The sequence below is a fragment of the Salvelinus alpinus genome, chromosome 24 (assembly GCF_045679555.1).
Source record: "Salvelinus alpinus chromosome 24, SLU_Salpinus.1, whole genome shotgun sequence".
Lineage (NCBI taxonomy): Eukaryota > Metazoa > Chordata > Actinopteri > Salmoniformes > Salmonidae > Salvelinus > Salvelinus alpinus.
This window is the reverse complement of record NC_092109.1, coordinates 30,725,514-30,738,249: the sequence shown is the minus strand read 5'-3', so window position 1 is coordinate 30,738,249 and position 12,736 is coordinate 30,725,514. Positions and strand designations below refer to the sequence as shown.

Below are 12,736 nucleotides of genomic sequence, written 5' to 3'. Positions count from 1 at the left end.
CTTACTAGAGGAGACAACATCAGAAGAAAAAGCTGAGAAACACAGGGTGATGTAGCAGCACAGAAAAGGGGGATTGGCTAAAGGGATTTACGCTTGTGGGGGTCAGAGTTGAGGAGGGGTTGGTCAGAGGTGAGACGGGGTTGGAGTTAAGATGAGAGATTAAGCTGGGGCCTGTGTGAAAGGTTAAAGACATCCTCCAGTGATTTTTGAAGTTTTCCTGTTGAAAAGCGATATCCCAAGTATAAATACAGTAATATAGTTTCAGTTTAATTTCAAGTTATATTAGTTGTATGTACAGGATACACATGGTATACACCGTCCAATGAAATGCTTACTTGCAGGTTTCTTCTGGACAATGCAACAACAATAATAAAAAATAAAAGATAAGAATAGAAACATAAAGTAAAAGGCTCAGTAGAATAGTATAAACATTTTAGCATAATCAGGGGCGCAACTTTCACTGGGGACAATGAAAGCTGTATTTTTGTCTCCCCCATTTTATAATTGGATTGTGATACAAAACGAGGTAACAGTGGTCTTTAGGACCATGCGGACGCCTCCAAGCTGTCGGGTATGCTGTTTGGAGTGTTGACCCAACTGGGTCATTTTTTATTTTTTATTATGCCCCCCCCACACTTCTAAAAACAAAGTTGCGCCCCTGGGCATAAGCATAATACAGGAAGGCACAATTTATAGTCCAATATTTACGTATTTTAGGGAAGGGGGGATTGGGGAACAAGTTTTTAATTGTGCAGTATTTAGCAATCATAATAAGAGTCTGGTATCAGCAATTGTGTTTTTTGTGTAGCATGAAGATTCTGTAAGTGTATGTGTGTATGTCTCTGTGTGTGTGTGTGTGTGTGTGTGTGTGTGTGTGTGTGTGTGTGTGTGTGTGTGTGTGTGTGTGTGTGTGTGTGTGTGTGTGTGTGTGTGTGTGTGTGTGTCTGTGTGTGTGTCTGTGTGTCTGTGTGTCTGTGTGGGTGTGTGTGTATGTCTGTGGATGTGTTTATGTCTGTGTGGGTGTGTGGATGTGTTTATGTCTGTGTGGGTATGTGTGTATGTGTTTATGTCTGTGTGTGTGTGTGTGTGTGTCTGTGTGGGTGTGTGTGTATGTCTGTGGATGTGTTTATGTCTGTCTGGGTGTGTGGATGTGTTTATGTCTTTGTGGGTGTGTGGATGTGGATGTGTTTATGTCTGTGTGTGGATGTGTTTATGTCTGTGTGTGTGTGTGTGTGTGTGTGTGTGTGTGTGTGTGTGTGTGTGTGTGTGTGTGTGTGTGTGTGTGTGTGTGTGTGTGTGTGTGTGTGTTTGTGTGTGAATGAGTGCATGTGTGTTAAGGTGCTAAGTCCACACACTAAAGAGTCAAAAACAATGTTTTGAGCACAATCATGTAGGGTATTCAAGGGGTTGGTTTGATAGGACGTTAGGATGTCATCAACCTCCCCCTTGCTTGAGGATCAATAGAGAACAAAAGAGGAAAGCCCCCCCCCCCCCCCCACTTGTGCTATGTCATGATTTACCTGGAGCACTTATTGAGATGTCCCCTTTGTTAAGTAAATCTGGTGTTAGATGTGATGAAAAGGAGAGTGGCCCGAAGAGTGTTTAGCATCCCCAGTGACTGTGCAAGCGCAGCGAGGATACTCTCTGGCCTGCTCTCCAGTCACCATCGCATGAGCCTGAAGACACAGACTCTGACCTGCTCTCCAGGCACCATCGCATGAGCCTGAAGACACAGACTCTGGCCAAACTTGTGTTTCTGAAAGGGAGTTCAAAGGCACTGAAGACTGAGGCATTTTTAGGTACATTTTTATTAAATTCTAAGTCACAGCCTATATGAACAGTTTATAGACTATACTGATTTAATTCAACAAAATGTTGTTTAAATGCTGAGAGCTTATTGTTCCTGCCAGCCTGGTGTATCACACTTGCAAATGCTTCACAATGTATTTATTTGTAGGCTATAACCTTAAAATATAGGCTAATAATATAGCCTAAATAATAGATTTTCATTAGCTTACCTGTCTGGCTCCTGATCTATTTACAGTGTGTGTTTATATCTGGTATAATATGACTACTTGAATTGATGAGGGCTTCAAACATTCACCTTTTCAAGTTGTTTATTAAAATACTTTTCATTCAAATTATATGGTTTAGTTTCAATACGTCCAAACCAATTAGTAGGTCCAGGTCGTCACAATAATAGATGGGTGTTGGCTAAAATGTTGATGTTGATTTTAATGAATTCATTTAATGAGCTGCAGTGTTTTTCTTCCTTTGAGAAAAGAGCAGTTGGAAAGGACATGGAGTGCTAGAGTGGTGAGCGATGAGCGGGATTTCCAACCACTCAACTCCGCTCACATACTCTGTATCCTGCCCAACTTCAACCCTTGGAGAAGGTCAAATGTAAGAGGTAAGATCATTTGGAGGTCAGATGTTCTCTCTGAACGAGGTTTGTATACCTATACAATGAAGGTGCAGAGCCCTGTGAAATGCTGTCATGGGATCAGAGAGTTCAGCTGGAGGTGTCAGTCATGAAGTGGAATTAAAAGGTGAAGAAGGAGTGAAGAAATCCCCTTGTCTAACAGTTTGGGGAGAATTAAGAGCAGCAGTGGGACCCTGGCCAAGCTCATCCTTAAAACAGAACACACCTTGATAAGAAGGTTATGAGGTCATCACAGGCACTCAGCTATAGACCATGGCCACATTTACAGACACACACACATAAATATATCACGTCATATGACTCCTCTCACCTAAAGTCATTGATTCGGACTCTTTTTAGATTTTTCTTGGAATAACTCTAGTGTTTTCCCGTTCCCTACTCCCCTGTTCCCAGAAGAGCCAGAGGGGCCTAGAAGCCTGGGGCTTGAGTTTCAGCACAGTGCAGACCTGGGAGGGGGAGGCAGGGTATGTGTGGCAGGACAGCCTAGTCTCATAGACTAGACGTAACATAGTAAATGTAAATCCGGGACACCAAATTACTGTGTTAGGTTTGGTATGTTTACATAAGACAAGGTTACTTAGTGCAAAAACAAAAGTATGGTGATTGGTGGGAGTATAACCCGAACATCTAGCAACCCAAAGGTTGCGTAGTCGAATCTCATCACAGACAACTTTAGCATTTTAGCTAATTAACAACTTTGCAACTACTTGCTACTTTTTAGCTAATTTGTAACTACTTAGCATATTCGCTAACCCTTCCCCTAACTTTAACCCTTTAACCTAACTCCTAAACCTAACCCAAACCTTAACCCATATCCCTAACTCCTAGCCTAGCTAACGTTAGCAAATTCGTAACATATTGTACGAATTGCAATTCGTAACATATCATATGAATTGTAATTCGTAACACATCATACTAATTGGAGAGTCCCAGATTTACATTTACTATGTTACTTCTACCCTTGAGTCCGGGTTGTGCAGGAAGGCCCCTTTGTTTCCTCCTCAGATGGTGGGGGAAGATCTTGCAACATGGGAGAGATAAAGGGACAGGGGACAAGATGGGATGGCGTGGATGTGTGGACAGGGGGAAAGATTGATAGAGGAAGTTATTGACAGACAAGGGGGATGAGGGATATGTGATGATGACTATATAAACACAAATGTAAGCTTGAGTAAAGACTGGTTGTGGACACAAGGCAGACTGGTTGACAGAGAGATGGATGGACATACTTATAATTGAATAGATAAAACTAAATGTTGTAACGTTAGTCCCCAACTACCAAGAGGTACTTTCCTGAGAGTCTGCCCAGAAGAAGATGTCTATATGGAATGATTGTTATAAAGTAAGCAGACACAGTTCTTAACAACCTCCACTATATACACAGACTCTGTCACACGCACATACACACCTGTCTTTCTGCTCTGTCTCTCCCTAGGCCCCCAAAACCCTGGCTCCACACTTGAGTGCACACAGGAATGTAAGGGGAATGACACAATCCTTTAAGTGCTGAAACCTGATTGGCCCAGTCTTTTATCTCTTCAACAACAGCCCTAATGGATAGGCATTCAGATAGAGGTTAAAGGTCACGCAGACAGACACTAGGAACCAGAGCTAGCTCACTACCCATCTATCTCTCACACACACCCATCTCTCACACACACCCACTCACACACAGACACACGCACACCGCCTGGGACTGCCTATGTTGAAGATATCCAATTATAAAACCATTTCAAACTGGGACACTCCAACTCTTTTGTTTGCGAGGGGATTTAACAGCAGGACTGAATGGCAGATTTCTACAGCAACCCCCAATAAACGTTGATTTGATTCGAAGTGTGGGTCTGGAGAGGGCATTTATTGTTTTACATTGGGGGAAGGGTCAGAGGTCAGTGGGCTTGGAGGGGTCATCCTCTCATTGTTTATTTGCAGCACATGAAAGCCTCTGTGACACACTTCCTCTGAAACAGCATAGTGCAGGGCACAGGAGGGCCATGGGACCTGGGACTGACTCAGCAACAACACAGATAATAGAAGCACATACATTATCTTGAATGCTTTGAAAAACCCAACACCCAGATTAAGATTATAGTCTGTGTGAGTAAGTCAATAAATCAATCAAATGTATTTATAAAGCCCTTTTTAAATCAGCAGATGTGCTATACAGAAACCCAGCCTAAAACACCAAACAGCAAGCAATGCAGATGTAGAAGCACAGTGGCTAGGAAAAACTCCCTAGAAAACGAAGAAGAATCCTAGAGAGGAACCAGGCTCTGAGGTGTGGCCAGTCCTCTTCTGTCTGTACTGGGTAGAGAGGAACCAGGCTCTGAGGGGTGGCTAGTCTCTTCTGTCTGTACTGGGTAGAGAGGAACCAGGCTCTGAGGGGTGGCCAGTCTCTTCTGGCTGTACTGGGTAGAGAGGAACCAGGCTCTGAGGGGTGGCTAGTCTCTTCTGTCTGTACTGGGTAGAGAGGAACCAGGCTCTGAGGGGTGGCTAGTCTCTTCTGGCTGTACTGGGTAGAGAGGAACCAGGCTCTGAGGGGTGGCTAGTCTCTTCTGGCTGTACTGGGTAGAGAGGAACCAGGCTCTGAGGGGTGGCTAGTCTCTTCTGGCTGTACTGGGTGGAAATTATAAGAGTACATGGCCATTAAGGCCAGATTGTTCTTATATTCTTCAAGATGACCAGCAGGGTCAAATAATAATCACAGTGGTTGTAGAGGGTGCAACATGTCAGTGCCTCAAGAGTAAATGTCAGTTGGCTTTTCAATGCAAAGCATTCAGAGGTTGAGACAGCAGGTGCAGGAGAGAGAGAGAGAGAGAGAGAGAGAGAGAGAGAGAGAGAGAGAGAGAGAGAGAGAGAGAGAGAGAGAGAGAGAGAGAGAGAGAGAGAGAGAGAGAGAGAGAGAGAGAGAGAGAGAGAGAGAGAGAGAGAGAGAGAGAGAGAGAGAGAGAGAGAGAGAGAGAGAGAGAGAGAGAGAGTCGAAAACAGCAGAAAACAGTCTGTGGTGAGTTCTCTGTGGGCTGCTCTGAGATGGGGCAGTGGACGTGCCGTTAACAGGGTAGTTAGTAGCAGGGTGAGAGCAGAGCACTACTCCAGAGGACTAAGGGCTGAGGAGCAGGGGGGAGAACACACAGGAGAGGGTCAGTGAACAGAGTCAAGGACAAGCTGAGAGGTCTCTGGGGTACGGGTTGTCCCTCTGAAGGAAGGAGCAGGAGAGAGAGGAATGTCCGTGAGGGAGATAAACTGAAATGGGTGAGGGTTGGGGAGGTGTAGGCTCAATTCCCAAACCATAACCCCCCTCCCCCTCCCTCACTGTGGAGGTCACAGTATCTGTGGGGAGGAATGTTTGAAACCAGAGCTGCCAAAGAAACGGATCACCTTAAAACGATTACAGGAACATGGATAATATACTGAAGTTGGCTGTGTATATTTGTGAATGTGTGTGTGTACTGCATTTTTGGACGCTTCACTTAGTATGCATGAGAGTGTGTGGGCTTACTTGTGTTTCACTTTGTATGTGTGTGTGTGTGTGTGTGTATGCATTAATGTGTGTGCATTTGAGAACTCTAAAGGGAGTGTGTGTAATGTGTGTGTTATAACAAGCTCAGTTGCCTGTTAAAAGAGGAGCAGGAGTCCTAGGTGATAAACACTGGTGTGTGTCTTTATTGTGACTGAATACACATTACACACAGAAAGGATGGGGGAATCAAAACATACTTATCTACACAATATTTTAAAAGGCAACTTTATAAAAGATAGGTCCCTGTTTTCATAACAGATCCTCAATGTGAAGACCACTTACCCACAATCCTTTAGTTAACAAGGAAGCACACAATCTCCCCAAACATAAACATGTGAAACTGGTGGCATCTGAAGGGACTTTGTATGGTAGATCTTACTGTATCACCCTGGGAGGGCTTTCCGCTTTATAGAAAAGGCATTTTGATTTCAATTCACATAGAAGATCAAATGGCACTCGAGCAAGACGGAAACACACCTACAATAATATCAACCAAGTAATGAGAGGCTGATGTCTGTCCAGGTCAAGTCGTCCAATTAGAAAATACTTAAGCAGTGTTCTCTTGGTCTCGTTAACCACGGTCAGGGACCTCCTTCAGTCTGAGTGTGTGGAAGTGAGCTGCCCAGTTCAGCAGCAACAGGAAGTGGAAATGCCCAACCAGCCATACCCCAAGAGAAACACAGGAAGTGCTGCAGCTTCTGAGAGGAGCAGAGGTGTAGTCAGACAGAGAGAGCTCTATCTCTGACTAAAAAACCCAACTCCCCCGCTCAGTCTATAAAAGTGCTGATCTCAGTCCTGCTCTCCTCCCACACAGCTGACCCAGGAGAGTCATGCACAGTCACTGAGGAAGATGAGGAGAGGAAGGCTTGTATGACTACAGTCTGTTCTGGTCTAAATGCCTACATTACCCATAACACCTGAGGAAAGGCAAGGCATTTTGAAAACCAAAGGAAAACGTGAGGCCCATCCGATAAGAGTCCAAACACACATTTTCCAGTCCGTTGAAAGAGCTGTAATCACATCATCATATAATCCACATGGATGAATAATCCAAGACACAACATTTGTGAAAGTGTCACCATGTTTCAGTAACGTAGTCTGCTACTGGCTAGTTCATATTCTTCATCATGAAATACACCAATAGAAAAGCTATAGTCCTTAGGTTGGCGTTGATCTGTGCTTCCACTAGTATCACCAGTGTGTTCAGGACCACAGGTAAACAGTGAAGCAGAGGAGGAGTGAGGGTGAACTAGCCAGTGAGGCAGTCTCCCACCAGACCCCAGCACCAGGCCTGACTGACCGCTCGGTGGTCAATAAGGACAGGTTGAACAGCTTGTAGGGAAGATCATCTATAATAAGTTGGTATTGAGGCTCTGTCACTACACTGATGGACTTCATGTCTAAGAAGGGACTGGTGCCAGGGTGAGGAACTGCGTGGGTGCAGCACCACAGGGTGCTGGATAGGTCCATGGGTGTGCCATGTTCTGTGTGGTGTGTGCGTGCTGGTGTCTGTGTTGGGTCAGGGCAAGAGGTCAGGGGTCAAGGTGAGTTGTGCTGGGGTTAGAAGCGTATGGTTCCAGGGCTCTTGGTCATGGTCAGAGTCTGGATGCTGGACAGGATCTTCCTCTGGTGTCCAGCCAGGATCACTCCCAGGCGCAGCAGGTCCCTGAGAAGAAGGACATACTATTAGATAAACAGACAGACAGATAGACAGACAGGCAGACAGACAGACTGACGCATAGGCAGACAGACAGATAGGCAGACAGACTGATAGACAGACAGACTGACTGATAGACAGGCAGACAGACAGACTGACGCATAAGCAGACAGACAGACTGACACATAGGCAGACAGACAGATAGGCAGACAGATAGACAGGTAGGCAGATAGGCAGATAAGCAGACATACAGACTGACAGATAGGCATACAGACAGACAGACAGACAGACAGACAGACAGACAGACAGACAGACAGACAGACAGACAGACAGAGACACAAAGCTGTGGTCTTTGAGAGTGACTCAACTTCAAGAGGTTTGAAAGTCTGAAAGACACCCAGAGACAGACAGACAGCTACATTGTTGTAGGTGTGAACTCACTCAGCAGTGATCTGGGCCAACAGGTCTACAGAGGTGAATCCAGCCTGGAGGAAGCTGTCCTCGTAGCGCTCCATCTTGATGGCCCTCAGCCACTCCCCCACGGAGCCACACGCTGAGGGGGCCGGGGGGGCCCGCTGGTCCAGCAGGGGGTGGGACGGCCTGGGGACAGGGGACACACACAGGGACACGTCACAAACACGCCCGTAGGGGCGGGATCTAAGGCTGCATAAGTGACAGGCAACAACAATGGCTGCTGGAGGGGAGGGGGCATGGGCCAGGTTGTGAGTGACAGGTCAGTATTTGGGATGGGAGAGGGGGAGAGGATAGGCACAGCTAGAGCCTGACAGGTCACAGCAGGACAGAGGAGCAGGACAGAGGAGGGACAGGAGACTGACTCTCTGAAAGACAGGACTGTATTCTAGGAATGAAGTAGTAGAGACTGGGGCTCTATTAGGGGACAGGATATACAGTACTCCAGCTGGTTAGACAGTAATTTCCCTGTCTTTACCTTAGGCTTTGTGTTTAAACCCACACTACCTTCTCTGACTCTCCACACACCCTCCACACCCACCCCTCTCGCCTATAGATCTGTGCCCACTCACCCTGCACCATCCTGGGCCATGATCTTGAGCGAGGCAGGGTTGCGGATCAGCTTGTCCAGGGCGCTGACGATGGCGGCAAAGCGAGGGCGGGCCGAGCGCTCCTTCTGCCAGCAATCCAGCATCAGCTGGTGGAGGTGGGTGGGGCAGTCAGGGGGCGGCGGTAGGCGGTAGTCCTGCTCTATGGCGTTGATCACGTCCTGGTTGCTCATGTCCCAGTAGGGCCTCTCTCCGAACGACATGACCTCCCACATGACGATGCCGTAGCTCCAGGCGTCGGAGGCTGAGGTGAACTTCCTGAAGGCGATGGCCTCTGGGGCGGTCCAGCGGATAGGGATTTTACCACCCTGAGAGAAGACAGGAGTCAACAACCACACACCATGACCATCTGTAGTCAACAACCACACACCATGACCATCTGTAGTCAACAACCACACACCATGACCATCTGTAGTCAACAACCACACACCATGACCATCTGTAGTCAACAACCACACACCATGACCATCTGTAGTCAACAACCACACACCATGACCATCTGTAGTCAACAACCACACACCATGACCATCTGTAGTCAACAACCACACACCATAACCATCTGTAGTCAACAACCACACACCATGACCATCTGTAGTCAACAACCACACACCATGACCATATGCACACACACACAATGGGCTCGGTGTTGAGGAAGAACAGGGTGCAGTAGTCTCACCAGAGAGCTGGTGTAGGTGGGGTCTGAGGAGTTCTCCTGGAGGAAACGGGACAGGCCAAAGTCAGACACCTTACACACCAGGTTGCTGTTGACCAGGATGTTGCGGGCGGCCAGGTCTCTGTGGACATAGCTCATCTCAGACAGGTACTTCATGCCCGACGCGATGCCACGCAGCATGCCTACCAGCTGGATGGGAGTGAACTGACCATCGTTCAACTACAGAGAGAGAGACGAAAGAGTTAGAGATCTGGGAGAAACAATTCAATATGTGTGTAAGAGGGATGGGTTGAGGGAGAGTCAGAGACCAGAAGTGACATAGTGAAATAATGACCCATAAGGAAGGGGATGTGTGTGTGTGTGTGTGTGTGTGTGTGTGTGTGTGTGTGTGTGTGTGTGTGTGTGTGTGTGTGTGTGTGTGTGTGTGTGTGTGTGTGTGTGTGTGTGGAAGGCTCATAGACGGTATATAGCCTGACCCTAAGGAAGGAGTCGAGCGCTCCGTTCTCCATGAACTCAGTGAGGATCATGACGGGACAGGAAGCAGTGATGATGCCCTCCAGGTGGATGATGTTGGGGTGCTGGAACTGGCCCATGATGCTAGCCTCCGACAGGAAGTCCCGCCTCTGTTTGTCCGTGTAGCCACTCTTCAGGGTCTTGATGGCCACGTAGTTCTCCTTCTTCCCTGGGACCTTCAGCCTGCCCCGACACACCTCCCCAAACTCCCCTAGAGACAAGCAAGTGAAACATGAGTCAGTACAGTACATACATGATAGTACAGCAGCCTATCCACCAGTCTGTTTAGTAATATCACAGAGACAGCCTATCCACCAGTCTGTTTAGTAATATCACAGAGACAGCCTATCCACCAGTCTGTTTAGTAATATCACAGAGAGACAGCCTATCCACCAGTCTGTTTAATAATATCACAGACAGCCTATCCACCAGTCTGTTTAATAATATCACAGAGACAGCCTATCCACCAGTCTGTTTAGTAATATCACAGAGACAGCCTATCCACCAGTCTGTTTAGTAATATCACAGAGAGACAGCCTATCCACCAGTCTGTTTAGTAATATCACAGAGACAGCCTATCCACCAGTCTGTTTAGTAATATCACAGAGAGACAGTCTATCCACCAGTCTGTTTAATAATATCACAGAGAGACAGCCTATCCACCAGTCTGTTTAATAATATCACAGAGAGACAGCCTATCCACCAGTCTGTTTAATAATATCACAGAGACAGCCTATCCACCAGTCTGTTTAGTAATATCACAGAGACAGCCTATCCACCAGTCTGTTTAGTAATATCACAGAGACAGCCTATCCACCAGTCTGTTTAGTAATATCACAGAGACAGCCTATCCACCAGTCTGTTTAGTAATATCACAGAGACAGCCTATCCACCAGTCTGTTTAGTAATATCACAGAGAGACAGCCTATCCACCAGTCTGTTTAGTAATATCACAGAGACAGCCTATCCACCAGTCTGTTTAGTAATATCACAGAGACAGCCTATCCACCAGTCTGTTTAGTAATATCACAGAGAGACAGCCTATCCACCAGTCTGTTTAGTAATATCACAGAGACAGCCTATCCACCAGTCTGTTTAGTAATATCACAGAGACAGCCTATCCACCAGTCTGTTTAGTAATATCACAGAGAGACAGCCTATCCACCAGTCTGTTTAATAATATCACAGAGAGACAGCCTATCCACCAGTCTGTTTAGTAATATCACAGAGACAGCCTATCCACCAGTCTGTTTAGTAATATCACAGAGACAGCCTATCCACCAGTCTGTTTAGTAATATCACAGAGACAGCCTATCCACCAGTCTGTTTAGTAATATCACAGAGAGACAGCCTATCCACCAGTCTGTTTAGTAATATCACAGAGACAGCCTATCCACCAGTCTGTTTAGTAATATCACAGAGACAGCCTATCCACCAGTCTGTTTAGTAATATCACAGAGACAGCCTATCCACCAGTCTGTTTAGTAATATCACAGAGACAGCCTATCCACCAGTCTGTTTAATAATATCACAGAGAGACAGCCTATCCACCAGTCTGTTTAGTAATATCACAGACAGACAGTCTATCCACCAGTCTGTTTAGTAATATCACAGAGAGACAGCCTATCCACCAGTCTGTTTAGTAATATCACAGACAGACAGTCTATCCACCAGTCTGTTTAGTAATATCACAGAGAGACAGCCTATCCACCAGTCTGTTTAATAATATCACAGAGAGACAGCCTATCCACCAGTCTGTTTAGTAATATCACAGACAGACAGTCTATCCACCAGTCTGTTTAGTAATATCACAGAGAGACAGCCTATCCACCAGTCTGTTTAGTAATATCACAGAGAGACAGCCTATCCACCAGTCTGTTTAATAATATCACAGAGAGACAGCCTATCCACCAGTCTGTTTAGTAATATCACAGAGACAGCCTATCCACCAGTCTGTTTAGTAATATCACAGAGACAGCCTATCCACCAGTCTGTTTAGTAATATATCAGACAGCCTATCCACCAGTCTGTTTAATAATATCACAGAGAGACAGCCTATCCACCAGTCTGTTTAATAACATCACAGACAGCCTATCCACCAGTCTGTTTAATAATATCACAGAGAGACAGCCTATCCACCAGTCTGTTTAATAATATCACAGAGACAGCCTATCCACCAGTCTGTTTAATAATATCACAGAGACAGCCTATCCACCAGTCTGTTTAATAATATCACAGAGAGACAGCCTATCCACCAGTCTGTTTAATAATATATCAGACAGCCTATCCACCAGTCTGTTTAATAATATCACAGAGAGACAGCCTATCCACCAGTCTGTTTAATAACATCACAGACAGCCTATCCACCAGTCTGTTTAATAATATCACAGAGAGACAGCCTATCCACCAGTCTGTTTAATAATATCACAGCGAGACAGCTTATCCACCAGTCTGTTTAATAATATCACAGACAGCCTATCCACCAGTCTGTTTAATAATATCACAGAGAGACAGCCTATCCACCAGTCTGTTTAATAATATCACAGAGAGACAGCCTATCCACCAGTCTGTTTAATAATATCACAGAGAGACAGCCTATCCACCAGTCTGTTTAATAATATCACAGAGAGACAGCCTATCCACCAGTCTGTTTAATAATATCACAGAGAGACAGTCTATCCACCAGTCTGTTTAATAATATCACAGACAGCCTATCCACCAGTCTGTTTAATAATATCACAGAGAGACAGCCTATCCACCAGTCTGTTTAATAATATCACAGACAGCCTATCCACCAGTCTGTTTAATAATATCACAGAGAGACAGCCTATCCACCAGTCTGTTTAATAAT

At 45.7% G+C, this 12,736-nt stretch overlaps 1 protein-coding gene across 1 annotated transcript in view; it reads right to left on the bottom strand.

Moving 5' to 3' along the window:
• Positions 1-6,083: 6,083 nt before the first annotated feature.
• The window catches only part of ephb4a (eph receptor B4a), a 63,179-nt gene continuing 56,526 nt past the window's right edge, over positions 6,084-12,736 (bottom strand). Inside the window, exons 12-16 of the mRNA XM_071364453.1 lie at positions 9,849-10,096; positions 9,376-9,591; positions 8,664-9,007; positions 8,062-8,220; positions 6,084-7,629 (exon numbers count right to left, since the gene is read on the bottom strand). Coding sequence (XP_071220554.1) covers positions 7,524-7,629; positions 8,062-8,220; positions 8,664-9,007; positions 9,376-9,591; positions 9,849-10,096 — 1,073 coding nt within the window. The 3' untranslated portion in view covers positions 6,084-7,523. The remainder of the gene's footprint in view (positions 7,630-8,061; positions 8,221-8,663; positions 9,008-9,375; positions 9,592-9,848; positions 10,097-12,736) is intronic.